The 12701-nt window shown below is 40.1% G+C and overlaps 1 protein-coding gene across 1 annotated transcript in view; it reads right to left on the bottom strand.

Moving 5' to 3' along the window:
- yy1a (YY1 transcription factor a) overlaps positions 1-12701 on the bottom strand; it is a 48516-nt gene that overhangs the window by 5281 nt on the left and 30534 nt on the right. Inside the window, exon 2 of the mRNA XM_028821144.2 lies at positions 7529-7691. Coding sequence (XP_028676977.1) covers positions 7529-7691 — 163 coding nt within the window. The remainder of the gene's footprint in view (positions 1-7528; positions 7692-12701) is intronic.

Below are 12701 nucleotides of genomic sequence, written 5' to 3'. Positions count from 1 at the left end.
CCCAGTGAGCCCTGGGTCTTCCCTGGAGTCTCCTCCTAGCTCAGGGGTGGGCAACGCTGGTACAGTAGTGCCACAGTGGCTGCAGGTTTTTGTTCCAAACCAATTGCTTAATTAGAAACCAATCCTTGCTAATCTCAGTCTTTATTTAATAATTTTATGGCTGGTTGGTGTGCAATGTTACATTCTTATATCATAGATTTTTTCCTTTCCAAGGATATTATCCAAATGATTTGAAGCCTAAAATGGATAATTTTCAGTCTGTCACATCTTCTCTTGAGTGTTTTATTAAACATTTTCAAATTATTGCTACTAAGGCACACTTGAAAACAGTAAATGCAGTTGTTTAAGACTGAAATAAGCAATTAAGGGTGGGGAACTTTAACAGGCGAGACCACTAAAATAAAGCATCAAAATGTCACTTCAGCAATAAGTGCCACATCTGCAATAACTGACTTCTGTGGCAGGCAGCCAGGGCCCTTGCCTGGCTGGGACACCCCTGTGATGAAAAGACCAGGGGAGAGGACATATCCAGGGCTATACCTCCCCAGAACACGAGCAGGCAATCCCCTTGGATTACATTGGGGCCATGGGGTTGGAGCTTGGAAGCTCAACCCTGTTGGGGCCTCTGGCCACCACCATGGGGCGCCTGGACAGTTCCGGAGCCTTGGACTGCAGCACTTCCGCCACAACTAGAAGTTCTGTTGGAAATAGATCCTTCAAGCACCTGGAGCACTTCCAGGTGCCCTTGCAGTACTTCCGCCACAACCAGAAGGGGATCTAAAAGCACCTGGAGCACTTTCGGGTGCACTATAAAAGAGGCTGCCTCACACCGTTTGAGGAGTCAGAGTCGATATGAGGGTAACTAAGCTTGCCAGGAGGAGTGGAGCAGAAAAAGACAGAGAAAGAAGAAGAGAAATTTGTATTGTGCCGTGACTGTGTTGTGCTTGTGGGAAACGGGGGAAGGCGTTTCCCACAAGGAAAAAATAAAAATAAAAGTGTGTGCTTGTACTTGTGCCTTTGCATGTGTCTGAGTTGGGTTGGGCGGCGGTGTGCCTCCCAGGTGTTTCACACTTCTCATTAAAAAAACTGGGTTGGAACAAAAACCTGCAGCCACTGAGTCCCTCCAGGACCGACACTGCCCACCCCTGTCCTAGTTGATCTTGCCCATAAGACCTCCAACAAGGAGGTATCTGGAATGCATCCCTATCAGGTGTTTGAACCACCTCAGTTGGCTCCTGTCATTGTGGAGGGTCAGCGGTTCTACTTCAAGCTTCTCCTGGATGTCTGCACTTCTCACCCAATCTATATGAGAGAGTCCAGCCAACCTTTGGAGAAAGCTCATTTCAGCCACTTGTACCTGTGATCTCGTTCTTTTTGTCATTACCTAAAACTCATGACCACAGGTGAGGGTAGGAATGTAGTAAATCGAGAACTTTGCCTTCTGGTTCAGCTCCTTCCTCAGCACTATGGACCGGTAAAGTGACTGCATAACTGTGCTTACCACCCCTATCCATCTGTCAATCTTGCCATCCCTTTTCCCATCATTTGTGAACAACACCCGAAGGCACTTAAACTCCTCCACTTGAGGAAGTAACTCATCTCCCACTCAGACAGGATAGGCCACCTTTTACCTACTAAGGACTATGACCTCAGATTTGGGAGTGCTGATCCGTCACACTCGGTCACAAACTGACCCAATGTGTGACAAGAGTTTGCAGCATCATGAAACCAACAGAACCACGTCAGCTGCAAAAAGTGGTGATGCAATTCTAAGGCCCCTGAACTGGACATCTTCCATTACCCGAGTGCACCTCCCTGACCATGAATATCACAAATCACCACATTTTTGTAGAACTGACAATACTTCCGGATATACTAATGTACGCACTGAACTTGGCCTACAAGTTTATTTTTCTTTACTTGACTTTTCAACTGTCACAATTGTGAAACTACAGGTCGGTTCTCATAATTCACAGGTTTAATGATTCATGGATTTGTCTTCAATAATCAAATGGAAATTATTTGGCGAGTTTTGCGACCTACTGTGGAAAACCACAGAAGACGCTGTAGCAGTGCTACTTAAATGGACTGCAAATCCCAGCAACCCTGGGAGTACTGCACCATTGGGCAGCTTTGACAGTTCCTGGGAGGGCTGCTGGGTAAAACAAGATGAGGGTGTTAACTTCAAAAGTGAATAACAACAAGTTGGCAGAATCGCAATTGGTGATGTCTATGTTGTTTTAATGTTCCACTGCACAGTTGGGATTATATATACACCCATCAGATTACAGCTTTCTCTGGATTTATGTTCTTGTCCTATGCCTGCATGTTTGTGTGATTTTATCTGGATTGGAAAAGTCTTGGGAGCACTCCCAACTTGTATAAATCTTCACATATATCAGCATCATGGTAGGACAAAACTTTACACAACTTTAGGAGGCTGTTCACGGGCGGGCGATTTCATTTCATAACTACGCCACCACCCTCTATGAAACTGAAGCATATCTATCGTAAGTGTTTACTGTTTTGTGCTTAGTGTTTTGCTGGATTTATTTTGTATCTGTAAAATTAAATACTTTTATGGTAGTCATTTACTAACATAAACATACACACAGTGTTATTATAATATAAGTTCAACTTTGTAAAAAGTTTATGAAGCATTTGATGAATTATGCACTTGGTCTCGGCAGCAAGCCTCACACAAGTGATTTTGCTTGCACAGTGATTGTTGTACCTCACGTTTTTTGCAACTTTTTTGCATCTTATTTAGTGCAATAAATTAGAATATAAAGTAATCATGGGCCCAGACGTTTGCATTTGTGGGGGTCCTACACTCTTAACCCCTGCAAATCTCAAGGGATTACTATAATCTGTGCCTGATAGCATGGAGCCTACTGTGCCTGGTGCATGCTTTGAAAGACAATGCTCATTTCCAGCACAATGAACAGACTTTGTCCTTAACCTGCAATATTTTCTTATCAAAATTGCAATGACTCAATGGAATAAAATTGAAGGAGAAAATTCCATGGTGCATAATATCTTTTGGTGCAACTGTTCACCTGTTCAGGAGCCAAGCAGAATAAAGAAATGGCCATCCTTGCTGAGTAAACAGACACCTTTATGTTGTATAGACATCCATTCTGTAGTAAGAAGCATCCCACAACACAACACAAAATGAGAACACATTCATATATTTTTACCTTTTTCTAGAGATGCACAGCCATGTCAAGTGACTTGCTAAAGATGAGGCAGTGTAGTCAGGAGGCAGGAGTTTTACTGTCCACCGAGGAGACAACAGACCACACTGCTGGTCAAAAGCGACTGATTCACAGATGAGGCCTGAATGTTCACATAACTCAATTTTTATGTGGAATGAATGCTAGCAATGCCTAAGAGATGCTGCATCTGCTGTGTGCAGATGGAACCCGTTAATTCTGCTAATGCTTTGATAGTACTGTCACAACAGAAGTGATTATTCATTAAATGTGACAGCGTGTCACAGCCAGACAGAAATGACAATGTCATTTCAAGCATATTTTTGAAATTGGCCCATTAAAAGGAAAAAAAAATTAAATATGGAAACAAACATACAAATGTATAAACCTTAAGATCTCGACTTGCTCATAAATCAGACAAGAAATTAAAAGAAAAATGTTATGAAGAAATTAAACATGCTCATTAGAAAATAAAAATATTCTTATTTTATGGGTGCCAGGGGGCACCTTGGGTAAAAGCTGTTATACCTCACAGCTTTACTGTCTGTGTCAGCCTACATGTTTTCCTTACAACTGGGTGGGTTTTCTACAGAGACCCCGGGCTTTCCTCTTGTATCCCAAGGTCATTAGTGTGGCAACACAAAACTGTCCCAAGGTGAACAGGGGTGGGCTGTATCTGTGTGTGTAAGTGTGTGTGGATAAGTACGGCCTGCTGTAGACAGGCTCCTATACCTGATGCTGATAGGAAGAGTGCATACTTTAAAGAAATAAATGCCCGTTATATTTAAGATGTTACAAATAGCACTATCTGTGAGCAAGACATGAAACTTTGGCACTTGACTGGTTAGCCACACTCCAATTTTCTAGTATATACTTCAGACTAGCAAAATAACATCATGGCTTCAACAAAGGTACTCAACTTGTTGTCGATGCTCTGACATGTACAAATATTTGACAGCACTTAAAAAACCCATAACAGAAGCCTCGGTGAATTTCCTAGAGGGTACATTCCCACTTCAGGGCTGCCTCACAGTATCAGAATCCTGACAGCGGCCTTGACTCTTTGAAATGCGCTCCTTTCTCCTGTCCAGGTTTGTTTCCTTACTGCAGGATCAGGTACTGGCTGGCAACCTGAGATCCAAAACTAGACAGATGGTTAGAAAAATAGATGGGTACAATTTGCTCCATATTGTCCTAAATAAGGTTATTGGGGATCGTTTATTACAAATGACACACCCTAGTCAAACGAGAATATCAAATGTGGGCTAAAACTTGTTTTTTGCCAGTCAGTGTCAGAGCCTGGCAGACAGTTACAGGAAATGCATACCTGAGGGTGAGTATGTCACAAGAACCGTTACTGTGGTATTAATTTGTTACCAAAGTCCTGAAAATCTAATGGTACCAGCTGTTCTACAGTATCTGTAGTACCGGGAAAGTTGGTATTGCTCTCATGTGTGACTGCAAGTAGACAAATTACTCTGGGTGGCACAATTATACATGAGAAAAGCTCGAGTATAAACTACAACTAAAAAAGGCTGACAGTATTGAGGGTACAGCACCACATCCACACATGTCAAAAAGAAAACAGCAGAGGTCATGTCTGGAAGGGCTTTTGTGTTCAGACATGAAAATTATACAGACAGACAGGTAATGTTTGAATTTTTATATTTAGTATGAATTTTAAGCATCAGATTTCAGTCACTAGTCAGAAAATGTCAGAATAAATGTAAAATGTGCACATGCTAAGATAAATCGGGTAGTTGAGGTAGGGACACGCAACTCCCCCTAAAATTATAAACCCCCGATTTTTTTTGTTACACTGGAGGGATCCCCACCTCTGCCGTACATTAAAATTGAAGCTCTGCATTGTATTCTGATATTTATGAATGCCAATACTAGTAACTACTTAATGGATATGCCAGTATTTCAAAGCTGTGGTTACTGTTAGTATTTCTATATTTTATATTGTATCAAAGAAAAAGTCACAATATTGTGCACTTTCTGGTTGTGCCGTTGTATTGAGTATTGTACGTCTCCTATCGTGACGTCCATACGTGAAGGGCCAATAGCAGCTATTAGAGCCAAGGGTGGAGTTGCTTTCTCCACAGACAGAATTGGCTTAGCTGTTCATTTTTATAAAATAAATTATTGCAAAGTCACATTTTCATTATCATTACACTGACCAAGACCCCCATCCTTACACTGCCTTCAGATAAGATACTGTTTTACAAAAAGAACAAATGATGATATGTCCACAAAAAATAAAAAAAGATGGGGTGTATTCTTATTGCACGACTGTTCATTCTTTCTTAAATCACTGTGGATAAAGATGTCTGCTTAATGATAATTTTGACCCATTCACTGAAATGTAAAATGGCGGACCTTCTGATCCCCCAAAGGTTAATTTGTCAAATTGTCAAAAGACAATTTCCCCTTTGTGATTAACAAAGTATATTTAAAAAAAACACAATCACGCACTGGGATGTTCAGCTTTTTGATACTAGAGGGACACCTCCAGCCTGTAAGGACAGATGTTGGCCCCCTGAAACCCTGGTTTGCCTGGCAGCACCAAAGGAACATCGACCTGTCACAAATAGCTGTACCAGTCCCACTCCCTGCACTAAATGGTGACATTCCTAGTTTGCATTAAAAAGGCGTAAGAAAGCGCCTGGCCCAAAGGTTGTTGCATTGTCTTTGCTCAAACTGCTTGTCTACATGGAGACTCTATTGGTAAGTATAAATAAAACATCAGGGGAGCCCCTCGACGGGAGTTTAAGAACTAGAGAGGCTATGGAGACCACCCTAGGGAAGTTTATTAAAGTTACAATTCAAGTACACATAGTGCTCTGAAGATAGAAAAGTATGTGAAAGTGCATGAAGATGTGAATGAAGATGTCTAATGAAGTTTTTCAACAAAATAATGAACATGTGCAATAGTTAGTGACTTATTTGCAGCCTTCTACATATTCACAAAGCTTTATTGTAAGCAGAACATGATGCAAACATATCAGCTCTACTTGATGAATCAACAAATTATTAAATGAATGTGCTTGAAATAGAAAAACACAAGAAAACACACATTAAAACAATTGAGATGAGAACAGGCCATTCAGCCCAACGAAGTTCACCAGTCCTGTCCACTTGATTCTTCTAAAAAAAAACATTGAGTCTTGAACGTCCCTAAAGTCCTACTGTCTAAATAGAAAACCGAGGAACAGTGTGACGTGTATTAGCAGAGCATTGGCTCTTGCTTCCTGGATTAATAAAATCAAGGCAGACTATAATGAAAAGATGTTTAAGGAATTACTTCTTTATCTCCTTGACTTGAATTAACCAGCACAGAAGGAAGCCGGAGTACAAATGGGCGCAAGGTTGGACGGCACTTGAATAGAAAATGGCTGCATAGCAAAGTGTGCTAATGCTAAAGCACACACTTTGACCAGTGACAAAATAAGCTTGTGTCAGGCTCATACCCAAACCTTTTTAATAATCTGCCATGGCTAGGAATTATAAGCACTAATAAAACATTGTAGCTTACACTAGGGATGGCAGATACTATAGAAGGATCATTCGTGGACTTCAAGGAAAGGCCTCTTTGAAATATAAAAACCTCAGGTCAAACTACAAAACAAGCAGAGTTCAAGATCAAGATCTAGGAAGAACTTGCTAGAATATTCTGGTTATACAAAGAAAGAGGACGAAGAATAGAAATCTGGTCTATTTCTTAATAATGATATTTGAACAAATGAATAATGAAGCAGCTCCTGCACAATGCTACTCGACTGTAGCCTGTCCATCACGATGGTTTAACACTGGAGGGCTGTCACGCAGGAGTTCATTGAACCATAAGATCGTTGGACTTTTCTTCAAACCAATTTTTTTCAGTATAGAAAAAGGGCTACAACAGACCTGCTACCATTGTGTGCCCTAATATCTATAGGTTTGAACAAGTTAAACCAGCATACCCATTTGTTTCTAAGGCTCAGGTGTTTTGTCCTTTCCAACTCCTATTGTGAGACAAGCAAATGTATACAATGATTGGGCGATTAATGAATGCTAAAAGAACCAGCAAACTACACAAATGACAACCCTTGAACATAGCTAACTTTGTAACTGTTTAAACTCTTTAAAATCTTCATCTTCAAGACAGAAATCCAATCCAATACTAAATAATTCATAAAACTGAATAAGAAAACTGCCATATCAAGAACAGCCTCTTCTGCAGAAGTACAGTGAGACATCCATCTCCCATCCCTTAACCTTGTGAGCAGTAGCAGGTGAGCAGCAGGTCGACCGCTAATACAATGGCTCACCTGGCAAATTCTGCTAACTGTTTGGGGTCTGAAAGATCAATGCCTGGTATTCCACCTGGTGGGAGCTTCTTTCCGGTCATGTATTCTGAATAATCTGGAGGGGAGTTTTCCCCAATAATCTGTTCTTCCACAACCGTCTCATGGTCAATATCCTTCTTGTCATCTGGAACATATAAAAAAAAAAGAGAGAACCAGCATGAAATAACCTAGCTATACAAACTTTGTAAAGAAAGTTCACTGTCTAAAGAAAACCACAATTTACATTGTGTTAAAGTATCATTGGAATTTTGACACGCAATGGCACAGTTCCGACCTACCAAACAAACCAACTGCAGTTTTTTTTTTCCCCCCATTTAACTGATGAGATTTACACATTCAATCTTGTTTCTGGGAAGATGTCTTAATAGAATCCAAAAATGGATGACTTAATAAAGGTACCAGAAGACGTCAGTTTAAAACTAGCATGGCGTAATGCCTGTCTATTAAAACAGGTTTAATGGTAGGTACAATGGTCACCAGGTATGTCTCACATCCTGCATTCTTCATACATCTTGTTGCCTTTATTCATTTGACTTTGTAGCCCTTACATCTCCCTGTCTTTGTGCTTTTTGCTGCCTTTCTTCATCACACATTCCAGCCCTGTTGTGGACACCGGACAGCGTGATACATGGATGTACATGGAACACTATACTATACGGCGGCCACTTGCCTTAGTTCATTGTACATTCCTGCCCTCTTGTGGACACTCCATCTGATAACAAAGATGTAAGCCAGAGTTAAACTGTCATCTTTCCAGAGGCACCTCTGCGTGAACAAGACCTATAATTCAAGGGATGACAACTGGGATGGACAGAATACCTAGCCTATGAGCAGGCCCTGATTTTGTAAATGGAAGCAACTTTAATCCAATCACGGGATGTTAGAATTCCTTCATAAAACTAGCTGCACTCACCCCATCTGAGGATACTCTCTGGACTTTCACCAAACTCCTTAGCGATTCACTTGGAACAACCTCTCTGGGAATGGGGGAAATCTGCAAAATGCCCTTTGGAAACCTGGTCTCCGACACAAACAAATGCCGATGAGCTGTTCCTTCTATGGGAGAGCGGAAACTGACAATTCTCTTCTTTTTGTGGACCTGAAAGTTGTGATCCAGACTGCCAAGCCAAAGCTGTGTGCCAGTAGTCGGAGTCAATAAGGGAACGTCTGCATTTAAAATCTTCAGCCAGAAGGAGTAATGCTTTTCTCCTATGAAGATGCAGACACCACAGCAAAGAACCTAACTCAGAAAAGTACAGCACACCATGAACAAAGAACCACGTCATAAAGAGAAGAAGTGCACTCTAACACAAAAATAATCCTCCATGTGATCCCGGAGCAGCAACAAACCAACAACTCCACACATCGGACATCATCCATAAAAACTTGGTATCGCAAAACTATTTATCTGTGCCAAGACAAATTAGAACTTTAAACAGCAAGTAAACCGCTAGCCACTCTGTTAGGTTTGTCCGTCTATATCATGTTTTATATATCAATATATAGCCAGTACATACATACACACACATACACACACACACACACTAGACATATAAACGAAAGACCTGTGTGAGTATATGGAGCAGTCTGCTCTGCTCACGCTCAACCAGTTACTAGGTGGCGCATGCGTGCTCATTTATATTATTTTGGGACTTGCCCCCTCGCTTCTCACTATGAAAGACCCATGCGTAGGAAAATATTTGCCGATAAAAATCCAAAAAAAGTGTAACACTACATATGACTAGCCAGTCAAGACATTCTTAAGTTAAAAGCTTCAGATTTCATACATACTAACAGGTTCCTTCCGCCATTAATGGCAAGCAGCTGTATAATAAAGTGAATATGAATAAAGTATTTATTAATTCCAGTCATACCGGTATGTGAGCTCAGAGAAAAAACTGGAGACAGTGGCTATCTCAACTTAATTTTAGTAAAGGAAAAATGCCAAGATGGACTGAAAGGGACCACATTTTAAACCTCCACCAGATGGAAGCATTGCACACATTAAGGTACGACACAAACCAGCCAAATGTACAGCCTGCATTTTTCTTACTATTTGTCAGTTTTTGAGGAAATAAAATGAATGCTGCAAAGAAATGTATCCACATAAATGGCTACTTCTGACTACACAAGAAGTCATAGAGGTCTCAGCATGTTGCCAACTTCAAAATGGGTGTTTCACACACTTTTACCTTTATAAGGCATGCAAGGATTAGGGCGGAGGTCTACATTTGCAGCAACCTAAACAGCAACACTTCCAACTGTTTCTTGCGGCATACTCTGCTGATAAAAGAGAAAGGAGAGCAGCTCCTACAGTGGCTTAAGAGCCTGAAGCTCCACTTTAGAATGCGAAAGGCCTAACGTAATTCAAGTTTAGTTTATTTATACATAGCGCTGTTCACTTGAGGAGGAGCATAAATATACATCTACATGCTCGAACTCCTAAACCACAAACATTTTCATGTATCATGTATGAAAATATAAAACTACATTAAACACAAAGTAAAACTGGGACTGACATTATAAAGTTCTTTAACATCATAACTTGCATAATATGTAAGTTAATAATGGAGGAGATGAAAACAAAAACTAACAGCAGTAATGTGAGAGTAACGCTTTCTTGGTTAGTCCATGGTTGGTTATAATATGGGAAGCCACAGTCAGAATCTGATAAAGTCACATTAGTAAAACAGACATTTATTAAGAAACAAGACATGCTGCGTGAAACCAACATCCACAGGCTGCACCGTAAGGAGACTGTGGAAGATTGTGGGTTTGCTTTCCGGTTCCTCCCTGTGTGGATAGCGCTTTGAGTACTGAGAAAAGCGCTATATAAATGTAACAAATTATTATTATTACTAGAAAAAAAATGCAGCATTGGAGCAGGTATGGAAAATGGCTGTGTGGGGACATAATCCAAGTTTTCAAAATTCTAAAATGTTAATAATGACACTAAATTCTTTTCACTAAAATGGCAAATTAAATACATTAAAAAAGCAGTAGAAATTATGGGGACGTGGATATAAGACTGAAGTCAGGAAGCACTTCTTTACGCAAAAAGTTTAGGGAAAATGGAACAAACTATTGAGTCATGTACAGTAGTTGATGGAGAAACTTTAAGGAGGATCTGGATGAGATACTGGGACAGTCTGGCTATTATCTTAACCAACAAGCTAGATGGACTGAATGGTCTCCTCTCATTTGGTAAAAAGCTAATGTTCTGAAGAGGATATATTAGAACTGAGAATAGTTTTCAAAAGAGCAGGACACAAATGGTTCACAGTACTTTAACAATTTTTGTAACAATTCCACAGAAAGCTGTCACTGATACTGTATGTATTAAAGAGAGTGATATGTTCTGTCAAATCTAAAATACAGAATTAACAATAAGTAGGATGCCAATCAGAATAAGTGCCAAGTCTCTATTTATTTATGTATTTTAGAAATGTGAATCTCACAAGATGGGGTTTATGAACAAGGCCACTGAGGAGGAGGAGGAGGAGGAGGAAGGCACACAAAATCTGCACTATGTATTCTAGTAGCCAGGGCAGTGGACTTTAACCCATAAATAACAAAGTGGTCTGCTTGTCCAAGCTACTGAATCTTGAACATGTTCCTTAATCTTCCTACTGCTAATCAATCGTCTTGTACGTATACAACATTAAAATAACTACACCTGATCTTTGTAATTTGTTACGTTGCTCTGTATAACAGAATCTTCTATACTTCATCTGTGTATACATCTATACAAACCTAAAAATCTGAATTAGCCTAACTGCCCTAGTTCCAGGTGATGATTAAAAATGTAATGATTTACTTCATGAGGTAAAAGTAACAAACAAGAATAGTTGTGTCAAATATTTAAAATACTAAAGTGTGTGCTCCAATGTAAATATTTGAAGTCTAAATATTCTTAATTGTAGTAGAAATCTGTAATTGTTTACCCTGTGATAAAGGTCCAGGGAGGACTAAAAAATCCAAAATAACATCATATATTCACATTCACTGACCATGAGAATGTCTAAATTGACACCCAAAATTCTTATGTTTGAAATTTGTCACTTTTAACCTTCTGGGAGTGGCTCTTAAGACAGCTAGGACCACCAGTCAAGGATCATCAAATCCTTTATCACACTTGATTAGTGTTGATCGGTGAATTTTGACTAAACATCTTCTGCAGCAAATATGCTGTGTTTGCCAGTGACCTTGTTCACTGAATATCTTCCTGGAAATTTGCCATCCAATCAGCTTAGGTGAACACCCACCCCCCCCACCACCCAAAGTTTCCCATGATGCTCTGCAAGGTCAAAGTGACATCACAGAGTTTTAACAGCCATGCAAAAGAACTTTCAGGCATGCCTACTACAAGATTGTTGTTGACTCTGCCATTGCAGTGTCACAAGCACAGGAGGCAAAAAATGGCCATTTCAGCTGCTGAGATGTGCTGAAACACCCCCAGTGCCCACTGAACAGTGCTTTGTGAGATTTTTTCCTGTCTCTAACTACTCTTTCTTCCACTTACCGTCATTTCATGTGTGCTGTCAGTGAATTTCAAAAGGTAGAAATGTGTCCCGAATCCACAAACATTTGAGAGAGAGGAGAAAAAAAAAAGAAAAAAGAAGAATAAGAAAGAAATAATTGCAGTATTATTGATACGGCCAACAGATATATAGCACTGATCACTGGGCGCTGGCAACATAACATGGCATTGTTAATTATGCAAGCAAATTAGCCATGTGCTCAGGAATGCTCTTAAAAGCAAACTATCAGAAAATACAGGACACACTTTAAATAAATAAAAAAAAAGATTACTATTTCCAAGGTGTGTCTTTACTAGTGCAAAGCATCTCCACAGAGACTTGGGAAACAAACTAGATGTTCCTGCTGTGCTCCGAGCCGTGACTTTAGACAATGGAACAAGTCAGTCCCACGCCACTGCTTTAGGACATGGCTGTGTGTGCATCTAGATTGACACTCGTGCAGCACAATGATCTTTGTTTTAATTTATTGCTAGTTTGTGGTCGTTTCTTGTATTTTACTTGTGCCATTTGTCCCACGTACATCTTTGATTGTTTGAGGATGGTGGCATGGTCGTTAGCACTGCTGCCTCACAGTTTACATCACATATATCCAT

The sequence above is a fragment of the Erpetoichthys calabaricus genome, chromosome 16 (genome assembly GCF_900747795.2).
Source record: "Erpetoichthys calabaricus chromosome 16, fErpCal1.3, whole genome shotgun sequence".
In the NCBI taxonomy this organism is placed as follows: Eukaryota; Metazoa; Chordata; class Cladistia; order Polypteriformes; family Polypteridae; genus Erpetoichthys; species Erpetoichthys calabaricus.
Note: the sequence above shows the minus strand (reverse complement) of the source record. Positions and strands in the feature narration are given on the sequence as shown.